Raw genomic sequence first — 15,095 nt, forward strand, 5'->3', positions numbered from 1 at the left:
TAAAGAACGGTGTTTGACTTCTTACAAACTATTTTTTTTGTATGATTCAGTGTTCATATAAAAATAATTGTTTTGAATGTAATTTTTCTTTCATGCAATTCAATGTTTTTTTTCAAGTAGTTGTTTCAGAAAGGGTACATTGTGATTAAAAGTTACTTCTTTGTATAGAGTTACTTCTTTTGAAATTGCTTTTTCTAAAAGATTCCCACTTTTTTGTATCAAGATGTTGAAAAAGACAAAAACTTTTTGTTAGCTAATTATATTTAATCATATTATATTATCTATTTTTTTATGATTTCAGAACCATGTCTTTGTTGAAAGAGGCGTTATTAAAACCATCAAGCTCTGTGAATCGATCACAAATGGGTGTAGTTGGGATGTAGTTGTCAACCAGAACGTGATCATTCAAGAGACGCACCACAACCGGCGATGACTTTCATTAAGCAGATGGCAAGTATTAAATCATTTTTAAATGGTTTCAATCCAAACTACGTGGTGTTGAATGACAACCCCTCCAACTCTGATAATGTGATGGCGACTTACACCCCGAATCTCGATGAGCCACTTCCGAACTCATTACAATCTGTTGTGACTAATATATTAGAGATGAAGGAAACGTATTCGAAGAATATGGTATCTCCACATAGTTGAATCAATCAGAACAGTTCGGATGATGACATTGAGAGACATGAAAGAAAAAAAGGGAGAGTGAAGAAAAGATAATGAAGAAGGCGAAGAAGTCTAAAAAGTCTAGCTCGAAGTCTCCATCTAGAAGGAGGCACAAGATGAAATATGAAAAACGGGATGAAAACAAGTCAATGAAAGTGAAAAAGTGAGTAATTATCATTACTCAAACACGACACAAGATGTTAGTTCATCACCTCCATTAATTCCACAGGTTAAAGTGATCAATCCTGAATACGAGGATGTTAGTCCAGAGTCTACACTGCTCCTACCGCTTGACCCCGTGAAATCATACGATGGAGTTCCATTTATGAGATCCAGGACAGACAAATTTTTAGAGATATATCACGTTTACAATGAAATTGATACGGAATATATAGCGAAGAGGGAAAAACTTGTTGAACTAAAAGAGCAAGTCTCTCTCCTTAAAGTGGAGTGTGAACAAATGGCTGCAGCTCAACGAAAGAGATCTGCTCACATGAATAAACTTTCTACTAAAATTCGGGAATTGGAAAACTTCAGCAAGAAGTTACATGAAAATTTCATCTTTATATATATTATTCTTATATCGATATTATTGTATTCTTATTCAGAGCAATCATGTAGGCTCTTAATTCATTCTTCTTTTATTCTGAATAAAGTTATTATTATTATTACATGAAAAAAATACGCTTTAAGTTCGGGAAACCTCCCCTAATAAATCTTTTGTAAATTGCTAATAAAGTTATGTGTGAATGTCACTTTCTAGTCATATTTAAAAGTGTATAATTGATTATTCATATTTGAAAAAATAAATAATGAAAGTATCAATATTAAAAAAAACACAAAATAAAGTTATGTAATATATAAAATTTTCTATTTATATGTATATTTATATTCGAAAAATAAATAAGTCATAACACATAACACAAGGTCACGAGACACGCAACATCATGTTCATAACTCAAGGTCATATAAGATATAAATATCTTAACGATTTGTGATGTCATTCAATGTTAAAGTCGAATGATTGGAGGTTCGAAATTTCATGCCTGAGATTATATGACATGATCATAATACAAGGTCATGAGACCTAACGTGTTCATATATGTGGTCATATGAGGTCATCGAGGTCATATGACACAAATATCCCAAGGACTTGTAATGTCATTCAATGTCAATGTTGAATACTTGAAGGTTTTCAGCTTCACACTTAAGTAACTGACCACTTGTTCCCTCATCATGAATCAAGTAACACCGGTTGTGCAAGAAGGTGACTCCACAAGTGAAATACATTCCACATCTGTTTTTCTGGAAGAGAATCATGTATCTTGCGATTTTTAGTCACATTCAAGAAATTGTATTTCAGTATGACCCACATTTTCCATTTTATGAGATCGAGTGTTATATTTCACAATAAATATAAAATAACACCACAAATAACAAATACATCTCACATAGGTTTTCTCCAAAGAAAATCATGTATCTTGCGATTTTTAGACACATTCAACACATTGTATTTCGTTATGACCAACACATTTCATTTCATAGGATCGAGTGTTATATTTCATAACAAATATATAATAACAGCAATACATTTCACATTTGTTTTCCAGAAAGAGAATCATGTATAATGCAATTTTCAGATACTTGAAATATATCGTATTTCAGTACGGCCAACGTAATCCATTGTATGAGATCGAGTGTTATATTTCATAACAAACATAAAATAACAGCAATACATTTCACATCTGTTTTTCTGAAAGAAAATGTATCTTGCGATTTTTTAGAAACACTCAAAAAAGTGACTTTCAGTATGACCAACATACTCCATTCTATAAGATCTAGTGTTATATTTCATAACAAATATAAAATAACAGCAAATCATTCAAATCAAATCAAATCAAAATATACTTTATTGTCCGAAGGTTTGTATCTTATTGACAAAGTCCAAGAAATACAATGTTGATATAAAAAAAGTACTAAAAAAGTATAAATGTAAATATAAAAAAGTTCCATAAATGTATAAATGTAAATTTAATTCTAAAAATGTATAGGTAAAATACCACCATGTATAAAGTGATGGTACAATAGTAGTAAAAATATTAGTAATATATCATTAGAAGGATTCGCTAAAATACTCTTCCAAACTATAATAGGGTCTATCCACAAGGAGGTTCTTCACCGCCTTTTTGAAATGAACGTTGCTTAAATTTGCAGATCTCATTTCTAATGGTAAATGATTGAACAATTTACCACCATTGTAGTATATGGAATCCTTGATTAAATTCGAAGTTGGGATGGGAAGTCTAAAGGTATAATTGCTATTGCGAGTAGCATAAGGAGTAGAAGCAAACTTGAACTTCGATTTATGTTTATAAATAAGGCAAACTGTCTCTAAGATAAAAAGTGCGATGACTGTTAACATTTTATTGGCAGTGAACAAATTCCTGCACGATTCTCTGGGTGTAACTTTACAGAGACATCTTAGTGCCCTCTTCTGTAATATTAATACAGAAGAGAGGAGGGATGAGTTGCATGCTCCCCAAAAAGGTATTCACATCTGTTCTGTTCATAGCAAATATAAAATTAGAGAAATAGATTTCAAATCTGTTTTCCTGAAAGAGAATCATGTATGATGCGATTTTCAGATACTTGAAATATACTGTATTTCAGTATGACCAACGCAATCCATTATATAAGATCGGGTGTTATCTTTCATAACAAATATAAAATAACAGCAATACATTTCACATCTGTTCTGAAAGAGAATAATGTATCTTGCGAGTTTTGGGCACATTCAAGAAATTGTATTTTGTTATGACCATCATATTCCATTCAATAGGATGGAGTGTTATATTTCATAGAAAATATAAAATTACAGAAATACATTTCACATCTGTTTTCCTGAAAGAGAATCATGTATCATGCGATTTTCAGATATTTGAAAGATATTGTATTTCAGTATGACCAACGCAATCCATTATATAAGATCGAGTATTATATTTCCTACAAAATATAAAATAACAATAATACATTTCACATATGTTTTCCTGAAAGAAAATCATGTATCTTGCGATTTTTTAGGCACACTCAAAAAAGTGTATTTCAGTATGACCAACATACTCCATTCTATAAGATCGAGTGTTATCTTTCATAACAAATATAAAATAACACCAATACATTTCACATCTGTTCTGAAAGAGAATAATATATCTTGCGAGTTTTGGGCACATTCAAGAAATTGTATTTCGTTATGACCATCACATTCCATTCAATAGGATCGACTGTTATATTTCATAGCAAATATAAAATTACAGAAATATATTTCACATCTGTTTTCCTGAAAGAGAATCATGTATCATGCGATTTTTAGTTACTTGAAATATACTGTATTTCAGTATGACCAACGCAATCCATTATATAAGATCGGGTGTTATCTTTCATAACAAATATAAAATAACAGCAATACATTTCACATCTGTTCTGAAAGAGAATAATGTAGGGTTAGTTGGGGTAAACGTAAACAGGGGCAATTGCAAACACGTTTAATAACATTTGAATTTGGCGCCTACGAATGTTGCCAAGCCGCGACGGAGACACTGCAACTTTCATCCGTATTCGTCTGTTTACACCGATTGTTAGTGCTACCGGTCGAGCTGAAAAAAATATTTTCTTTTTTGCAGCATAAAAAAGTTGTTGAGCAGATTCGAACTGATCGCTTTGTGTCAAAAAAAAAATTGAAATTAATACAGGTAAGTTGTGTTATATTATGTATTCGTAATGATTATAATTAAACTAATGGCACGTTGCCTTATTTTGAGGTTATATATCACGGAGTGACCAGTGCACGTGTGTTTACAATTGCCCCAAGTTGAATAAAGTTGGGGTAATAGTAAACGGATTTTGGGGGAATTGTGAACACTTCAAATTTTTTGGGGAAATTGTAAACACAATTTCTTTTCCTTTCAGAAATACGATGGTGAGAAACTACGAACGAAAAAAGAAAAATGATCAAAGATATTCTGATGTAGATCTCGTTAATGCCGTGAATGATGTTAAGAACAAAAATAAAACTTTCAGGCAAGCACAGCAGGCCTACAATGTACCCCTTGCCGTCATTTACCATAGAATAAGAGGTAGAAAAAATCCCATGACTGTTTTGAAAGCAGGGCGCCGGCCTGCTTTACCTGCAGATGTAGAGAATTCGTTAGCAAATTGTCTTATTGCTCGTGCTCGAATGGGCTGGCCTGCTGACGAGAAGGAGTTATGTAGTTTTGTCGGCGAATATGTTACATTGATGAATTTGAAAACTCCTTTCAAAAATAACGTACCTTCACACGATTGGTATTTGGGATTCATGAGGAGGCATCCAAACTTGTCATTCAAGAAGCCTGAGCATCTTCAAAAGATTCGAAAAGACGCCAGAGATCCGTTTGTGGTCTACGACTTTTATCAAAAGATTAATGATCTGATGAGTGAAACATCAGTCGACCAACCAAATAAATCGTATTTCGTTTTCAATGCTGACGAGTCTGGATTTAGTAGTGATCCCTCCAGAGTAAGAGCGATTGGCGAGAAAGGAAAAGCTCTGAGTCGAGTTTCGGGTGGTTCAGGAAGAGAGTCGACAACTGTATTGGCCTGCATTGCTGCAGACGGAACTTATCTTCCCCCATTTATTGTGTTCAAAGGAGGGGCGGTCCAGGCACGTTGGACATCTGAAAAAGCATTTCCAGGAACGTTATATGGAGCATCAAAAAACGGATGGATGGAGGAGCCTCACTTTTATCATTGGTTTGTGACATCATTTATTCCCGATGTGAAAGTTCGCAGGCTTAGGCATAACCAACTTAATCAAGCAGCTATTCTACTGTTCGATGGCCACTGCAGTCATGTAAGCGTTCGCATTGTACATGCAGCTATTCAAAACAACATATCACTCTTCCGATTTCCCAGTCACTTGACTGATAGGATACAGCCTCTGGACAAGTGTGTTTTCGGCCCCGTGAAAATTAAATGGGACAAAATATTAGTAGCCCATGGCAAGTCCGAAATGGGCAAATCGTCAGGTAGGCTTAGTAAACAAAAATTTGTGGAGCTACTAGCCGAAGTTTGGAGAGATGGTATGACAGCAGCAAACATTATATCAGGGTTTGAAACTACTGGTATATTTCCTATAAACTCTGCAATGTTTCCTGAAGAGTTCTTTGATCCTATTAAATTGAAAAAATACAAGCAGAGCATTAAATCTGTATCTTTGGGGTTACAAACTTCTGATGAACATATTGAGCCTATTCCGGGAACATCTGTTATAGAACAGAACGGTCCTATTCCTGCACCATACGCAAAGAAGACTCCACCGGTAATGACTCCAGAGAAAAAAACTTGGAATTTACAACAGCCCCAACACTATTCTCCGAATCGCATTCTTCACATATTCAGTCAAAAGTTACAGGAAGCATGTAAAAATCCTACTACATTAGATGTTGCTGCCAATGCTCTTCCAAGAAAAGTCGTCCCACGTTTGAGACAGTCCACTTACGGAGAAGTCTTGACAACTTCTGAAGTTTTAAAGAAACTTGAAGAAGCTGAAGAGAAGAAGAAGGATAAAGGAAATATGACCAAGAAGCCTCGAAAAATGAAACAGAGCAAAGGTATCAAAAAAAAGGGGAATAGAACATTAAAATTTACACCATCTGATACTGAAAGTGAGGAAGACGTACATTTATTTGAAGAAAATGAGACTGACGACGAAGATTTACCATTGATCACGTTGATCAATAAAAAATCTTCGAAAGAATTGAAATCTGTGGTTTATAGAGAGGTGAAGTGGGACGATGTACAGGAAGACACTTTTATTCTAGCCAAATTTACTGGGATACACAAGAGCTCCATTGAATATAAATATGTTTGCCTAGTTCAGAAGAAAGATGAGGATGATGGTGAAATTGCTATTGTAGGGCTCAAGTCAGTCGACAAAACCTGTTCTGACTTCTACATCAACGAGATGAACGTATCTTACATCACACTTGATGAGGTGGTTGCTATTCTTCCTACACCCAGTACCAAGTTTGTGGGACGCAAAATGATTTATTCATTTTCTGGAAAAGTAGACATTTTCGAAAAACCATATTAAAATTACCTATTTGAACATTTGTACTTTTATGAGGAGAATATATTTATTTTTTACTACATATTTTTCTCAAATATCCTTGGGGCAATTGTAAACATTACTCGAAATATCATCAGTCGAGAAACGAAATCTCAACGATTTGGTTCTCTGTTCACATTTACCCCATATAAAGTTACACAGGGCTGATATAGACACGAACACGATGTTTACGATTGCCCCAAAATTTCCAATAATTATTCTTATTCTTGGGCAATTGTAAACATCTCATATTTCGATGAATTATCCAACCTTATTACTGCCATTTCAAGAACATAACCACAACCCTCCAAGATGCCTCCACCCAGAAATATTATGTGGTAAATATTGAACTTCAGATTTTAAAAGACTTTTTATTATAATTTGTAAAAATCGTTTACCATTACCCCAACTAACCCTATCTTGCGATTTTTTTGCACATTCAAGAAATTGTATTTCGTTATGACCATCACATTCCATTCAATAGGATCGAGTGTTATATTTCATAGAAAATATAAAATTACAGAAATACATTTCACATCTGTTTTCCTGAAAGAGAATCATGTATCATGTGATTTTCAGATACTTGAAAGATATTGTATTTTAGTATGACCAACGCAATCCATTATATAAGATCGAGTGTTATATTTCCTAACAAATATAAAATAACAATAATACATTTCACATATGTTTTCCTGAAAGAATATCATGTATCTTGCGATTTTTTAGACACACTCATTTTGACCAACATACTCCATTCTATAAGATCGAGTGTTATATTTCATAACCAATATATAATAAAAGCAATACATTTCACATTTGTTTTTCTGAAAGAGAATTATGTATCATGCGATTTTTAGATACTTTAAAGAAATGTTATTTCAGTATGACCAACGAATTCCATTATATAAGATCGAGTGTTATCTTTCATAACAAATATAAAATAACAGCAATACATTTCACATCTGTTCTGAAAGAGAATGATATATCTTGCGATTTTTAGGCAAATTCAAGAAATTGTATTTCAGTATGACCAACATATTTCCATTTCATAAGAAATATAAAATAACAGCAATACATTTCACAACTGTTTTACTGAAAGAGATCACGTATCTTGCGATTTTTAAACATTCACGAAATTGTATTTCGTTATGACCTACACATTCCATTTCATAGGATCGAGTGTTATATTTCATAACAAATATATAATAAAAGCAATACATTTCAAATCTGTTTTTATGAAAGAGAATCATGTATCATGCGATTTTTAGATACTTTAAAGAAATTGTATTTCAGTATGAACAATGTATTTCATTTCATAAGATCAAGTGTTATATTTCATAACAGATATAAAATAACAGCAATACATTTCACATCAATTCTTCTGAAAGAGAATCATGTATCTTGCGATTTTTGGGCACATTCAAGAAATCGTATTCAAGTATGACCAACATATTCCATTTTACTAAATCAAGTGTTATATTTGATAAGAAATATAAAATAACAGCAATACATTTCACAACTGTTTTACTGAAAGAGATCACGTATCTTGCGATTTTTAAACATTCACGAAATTGTATTTCGTTATGACCTACACATTCCATTTCATAGAATCGAGTGTTATATTTCATAGCAAATATAAAATTAGAGAAATACATTTCACATCTGTTTTCCTGAAAGAGAATCATGTATCATGCGATTTTCAGATACTTGATATTGTATTTCAGTATGACCAACGCAATCCATTATATAAGATCGGATGTTATCTTTCATAACAAATATAAAATAACAGAAATACATTTTACATGTTTTCCTGAAAGAAAATCATGTATTTTGCGATTTTTTAGACACATTCAAGAAATTGTATTTCATTATGACCAACAACTTTCATTTGATAGGATCGAGTGTTATATTCCATAACAAATATATGATAAAAGCAATACATGTCACCTCTGTTTTTATGAAAGAGAATCATGTATCATGCGATTTTTAGATACTTCAAAGAAATTGTATTTCAGTATGACCAACGTATTTCATTTCATAAGATCGAGTGTTATATTTCATAACAGATATAAAATAACAGAAATACATTTCACATCTATTCTTCTGAAAGAGAATCATGTATCTTGAGATTTTAGACACATTCAAGAAATTGTATTCAAGTATGACCAACATATTCCATTTTACAAGATCAAGTTTTGTATGTCATAACAAATATAAAATAACATAAATATAAATCTGTTTTCCTGAAATAGAATCATGTATCTTAGGATTTCTAGACACACTCAAAAAACTATATTTCAGTATGACCCACATTTTCCATTTTATAAGATCGAGTGTTATATTTCATAACAAATATAAAATAACAGCAATAAAGGATGAAAGAGGATCATGCATCAGGCGATTTCAAGATACTTTTAAGAAATTGTATTTCAGTATGACCAACGTATTCCATTATAAGATCGAGTGTTATATTTCATAACAAATATTAAATAACAGCAGTTCATTTCGCATCTATTCTTCTGAAAGAGAATCATGTATCTTACGATTTTTATACACATTCAAGAAACTGTATTTCAGTATGACCCATATTTCCCATTTTATAAGATCGAATGTTATATTTCACAACAAATATAAAATAATAGCAATAAATCTCACATATGATTTCTCCAAAGAAAAACATGTATCTTGCGATTTTTTAGACACATTCAAAAAACTATATTTCAGTATGACCCACATTTTCCATTATAAGATCGAGTGTTATATTTCATAACAAATATTAAATAACAGCAGTTCATTTCGCATCTATTCTTCTGAAAGAGAATCATGTATCTTACGATTTTTATACACATTCAAGAAACTGTATTTCAGTATGACCCATATTTCCCATTTTATAAGATCGAATGTTATATTTCACAACAAATATAAAATAATAGCAATAAATCTCACATATGATTTCTCCAAAGAAAAACATGTATCTTGCGATTTTTTAGACACATTCAAAAAAGTATATTTCAGTATGACCAACATACCCCGTTATATAAGATCGAGTCTTATATTTCATAACAAAAATTACATTTCACATCTGTTTTTCTGAAAGAGAATCATGTATCTTGCGATTTTTAGATATTCAAGAAATTGTATTTCGTTATGACCAACACATTCCATTTCATAAGATCGAGTGTTATATTTCATAGCAAATATAAAACGAAAAGCCAGTGATCAAATTTCAGTTGTTATTTCAAAAGTCATGAAAATTTACATTGAGTCACAATGTTTAATACCTGCTCGATAATAGAAATTACTTTTGGCAGCCCCCAATGGCCGGGTAAATTATCCTATAATTTTAAAGAGGGTAGAAAATAAGAATTATTTTAGTTAAAGTATCAGTCATGAAATTTATGCAGATTATTTATGCAGATTATTTGAGCATTATAGAACAAGAGCCAGTGACCAAATTTCAGTTGTTATTTCAAAAGTCATGAAAATTTACTGACTCAATAAGTATACTGAACGTATGAAAAATTCGCCAGAACATTTTCTTCCCTCCTAATTGTTGACAGAACGCTATAAATATTTATAAAAAATAGGTTGAGTCATTAGTCTTCAAATTTTAACACAATGCAGAAAATATGTATAGAATATATATTATTGCATGCCAGAAATAAATTTCATCACTTACTATCTGCCAGAGGGAAAAACGTTCCCGTGCGAGTGCGAGCGAGACAGCTTCATTCATATCTATGAGTTGAAAAGAGAGCGCATATTGGGCTTCATTGAAGATATGTTGTAAATTATATGAAATGAACAATTCCTTGTTAGAGTTGAACAATTAAACTCATAGAAAATGTATATTGCGGCAAAATTATCTGTCCTTGTGACAGAGGTATTCTCTAAGTCTCAGGTGGGCAAACTTTGCTCTTCGGAGGAAAAATTGCTTCTCAGGTATTTCTTAATACATTAAAACATTAGAAGATCCTTTTGCTGTAAGTAACACTGAAGGTCACTGTAAAAGTTGTAAGACTTCTTCAATTGTACTATTTTTAGTATACTTTCGGAGTTTAGAACCCGCAGATGGTCCATTTTTTACCTGCTCGTGTGACGTAGCTCTTTATGTATTTTTCAAACATTTCGAAGGTAATTGGACAGATGTGACCAAGTAGTAGGGATGTTCTAGCAGTTCAGGGTGTTTGAAACTATACAGAAATGCGTCAGTCCGTTAGGAATATTTTTGGAGCGCAGTTCAGTTTTCATTTGTTTTTCGATTTCTCTACTGAATTAAAGAAGAAAATAAAAATTGGACAACAAATTCAAGAAGTTCGTTTGCAACGAGACTTGTTTGGAAGGCTTTTAGCGATATCGATTAAATATCAAGTGGATATTACTGAAGTACTTTCATATCCTCTGACACCAGTACCTTTTTCAATGTGCCACATCGATGGAGCAATTTGCAAGACAGAAAAATTATCACATTTGAAATTTTTAGAAAAAGGTATCAGTCACGATACGCCAAGGTCTGTGAATGTATGCTTATTGATGGATTCTTTCTATTGCGCACAATGAAGGATCCACCGAAAACTTTTGATAGAATATCAAAAAGATTTTTGAGCATGGCCACACGATTTGGAGGTACAAGAATTGATATAATTTTTTATGAATATTTCGAACCATCAATGAAAAATTACGAAAGACAATTAAGAAGAAATAATGCCCGAGATTATACAATAGTAGGACCCGATCAAGAAAGACCAGTTGATTTTGCAAAGAAATTGAAGAACAGTAACTTTAAAGAAGCAATAGTGAATTTTTTCATCAAACTCTGGGCAACAAATGAAATGGCTCCATTTATAAATAATAAAATTATTTATCTGAATTATCATGAATGTCATCGTTATGAAAATGTTGATGATAAAGTTATCTCAACTATTCATCCTGAATTATACTGCGGAAATCAAGAAGAAGCCGACACCAAAATTTTTTACCACATCTGTCAAATATAAGATGAAGCAAATATTCTCATTCAATGTTATGATACAGATATTTTAGTAATTATGCTTGGCAACATGCATCATACACGAAATCGAAATCAAAACATTTGGATGAACATCAGTACAGGAAACATATATATATATACAGGATGTATTCAGATTTATATTTTTTGTTAGTAAAAATGAATAAATTTTGCTGAGGTTGTCGATGTCTGTCTTTTTGTTGATATTGTTTTCTTTAATTTTGATCTCAGCCATTTCCAGAAATTGCCTTTTATTTGAATCTGGTTCGAAATGGAGAATTTTGTTGTTAGTATAATTGGCTGAATGATCATTATCTAGAACGTGTTGTATGAGTGCACAAGAATTTCGTTTTAAATTTTTACAATTACTTTTATGAAGAGCTATGCGGGTTTTTAAATTGTTTTTTGTTTGACCTATATATATCTTATCATTTAAAATTTAAAACGAAATTCTTGTGCACTCACACAACATGTTCTAGATAATGATCATTCAGCCAATTATACTAACACCAAAATTCTCCATTTCGAACCAGATTCAAATAAAAGGCAATTTCTGGAAATGGCTGAGATCAAAATTAAAGAAAACAATATCAACAAAAAGACAGACATCGACAACCTCAGCAAAATTTATTTATTTTTACTAACAAAAAATATAAATCTGAATACATCCTGTAATATTAACACAGTATAAATCCCCATAATGAACGATAATAAAAATTTGAAAAAGTATTTCACATTATTCAATGTCAAAAAGTTGTCATTGTGATGTTGAAGACTTCTTTCAAAATTGAAATTTCCAAATTGAATATTCTCACATAGCACAGGTATTCTGTTTTATCCGTTATTATGTTTTATATATATATATATATATATATATATATATATATATATATATATATATATATATATATATATATATATATATATATATATATATATATATATATATATATATATATATATATATATATATATACAGTAAAGTCCGGATATAACAAACCCTTTTAAAGTGAACACTCGTTTATAGTAAACTCAAATTTAAATACCTAAAAGAAATTCCATAAGAACAATGAATTTTTTTATTGCTTATAGTAAACCCGGTTATAAGGAATTTCCGGATAAAGTGAACCAAATTACCCGTTTATAATGAACTTTTCGGGGAATTCTTGTGGGATTCCCCGGATATTAGATTTAACAAAGACGTAGTTGTTGCTCTTCTTTCAGTTGCCGTTCTAATTTACTGTGAACTGTTGTATAATTTGTACGTTTGTATTGTGTTGTGCGTTCAAAATGGACAATCAAAAAAAGCGTAAGGCTATAACGCTTAAAGAAAAGTATGATATTATTCAGAAATTGGAAAATGGCTGTAAACAGAGTGATATTTGTCGTGAAATGAGTTTGCCGAAATCAACAGTTTGCATAATTTGGAAAAATAAAGATAATATTTTATCTTCATATGGCAAGGTTAATAGTAAGTGTAAAAGGCTACGAAAATCGGATCATGTAGATGTTGATAAGGGCCTTTTACAATGGTTTACCCAAAAAAGACAAGAAAATGTACCAATAAGTGGTCCGATTCTTCAGGAGAAGGCAAGTGAAATGGGAAGTAAAATCGAGGGAAAAAACTTCACATGTTCCAGAAGTTGGATTGAGCGCTTCAAGAAAAGAAATTGTATAACTGGGGGCAAAATTGTTGGTGAGTCTGGATCAGTTGATATGAATGTAGTCAGTAACTGGTTCACGACCATATGGCCCGATCTTCGTAAAAAATATGACAGTAATGACATTTTCAATGCCGACGAGACTGGACTTTTTTATAGACTGACCCCTGACAAAACATTAAAATTTATTGGTGAAAGCTGTGTTGGCGGAAAAATGTCCAAGGTTAGAATTACAGTTTTGGTTGCTGCAAACATGTCAGGGACAGAAAAAAGAAAACTGTTTATTATTGGCAAATCTGCCAATCCTAGATGTTTTAAAAACAGAACATTACCAGTTAAATACAGATCAAACAGTAAAGCCTGGATGACGTCTGAATTGTTTACTGAAGAGCTGCTACAATGGGATACAGAACTACAGAGAAAAAACAGGAAAATTTTGCTTTTAGTAGATAATTGTCCAGCACATCCTGAAGTCCCACTTAAGAAAATAAAATTGGTTTTTATGCCTCCTAATACCAGCTCAAAGCTGCAGCCCATGGATCAAGGAGTAATACATTCTCTCAAGAGTCGATATAGAAAAATAATGCTACTAAAGATGTTAGAAGCAACTGATAGTAAACAGGAGTTTTCAGTGAGCCTTTTAGATGCTATAAACTTTATTCATCGTGCTTGGCAGCAGGTTACTAAAGAAACAATTGCGAATTGCTTTAAGCATGCGGGATTCTTTGAAGCAGAGGATGAATTCGATTCAGATGATGAGATGCCTTTAAATGAGTGGTTGAAGAAGCATACAAAGACTCAAGAAACTACTGATATTCAAAAATCAGTTGAAACAGAAATTAAAAAAAGGTTGGAAAATTTTGATTTTGAAGAATATGTATCAATAGATGATCATGTTGTGTCAACCGAATGCCTAACAGAAGAGCAAATTATTCAGTCACTTTCAAAAGGTAACATACAACAAGTGCAGTCTAAGATTAGATTTAAACTTTCAAACTCTTTTTCAGAAGCAGCTGTGGGAGTCATAAGTGATGATGAGGAAAATGAGGAGAAGCAACCTGAGGCAGATGTTATTATGAATGTTCCATCAGTAAAGGACATGACACAAAAAATAACGGAGATTCGCAATTTTTTGCAATCACGTGAAGTTCCAGAAAACGTTTGGAATGGTTTTTGTACCCTTGAAGAATATATAAGCAACATTAGTTTTAGTAACAGACTTGTGCAAAGTAAAATATCTGATTATACTAACTAGTTGACAAATTATGAAAAACGCTTGTTTGTCCATATACTTTAAAATAAAAAAAAACATCTGAAGAGTATCAATAAAAAAAAGGTGTAATCAATATGACTAAATTTTTCTTTTATAATGAACTTCGGATATAGTGAACCCTTTTTGATGCATTTATCAAGTTCACTATATCCGGACTTTACTGTATATATATATATATATATATTTATTATGTCCTTTTTATATTACAGCCCTCGATAAAGCTAATAAACATTAGCGAAAGCTCGGGCAGCTAAAAAGAGTAAATATTTATTCTATACATACATACGGTCGTTACACTATCAATTATATATATATATATATATATATATATATATATAT

General features: G+C 31.9%; 1 protein-coding gene across 1 annotated transcript; it reads left to right on the forward strand.

The window, feature by feature from the left end:
* Positions 1-4,167: 4,167 nt before the first annotated feature.
* On the forward strand, positions 4,168-6,857 carry LOC141483883 (uncharacterized). Its single transcript, XM_074178873.1, has 2 exons — positions 4,168-4,418; positions 4,636-6,857. The coding sequence occupies exon 2, from the start codon at positions 4,643-4,645 to the stop codon at positions 6,797-6,799; it is 2,157 nt and encodes a 718-aa protein (XP_074034974.1). The 5' UTR covers positions 4,168-4,418; positions 4,636-4,642; the 3' UTR covers positions 6,800-6,857.
* The last annotated feature ends 8,238 nt before the right edge of the window (positions 6,858-15,095 follow it).

The sequence above is a fragment of the Leptinotarsa decemlineata genome, unplaced genomic scaffold (assembly GCF_025532065.1).
Source record: "Leptinotarsa decemlineata unplaced genomic scaffold, Ldec_3_MD MMD2_P_RNA_scaffold_14, whole genome shotgun sequence".
NCBI lineage: Eukaryota > Metazoa > Arthropoda > Insecta > Coleoptera > Chrysomelidae > Leptinotarsa > Leptinotarsa decemlineata.

Coding starts and splice junctions, on each gene's coding strand:
- LOC141483883 (XM_074178873.1), top strand. CDS start 4,643: ATGGTGAGAAACTACGAACGAAAAAAGAAAAATGATCAAAGATATTCT.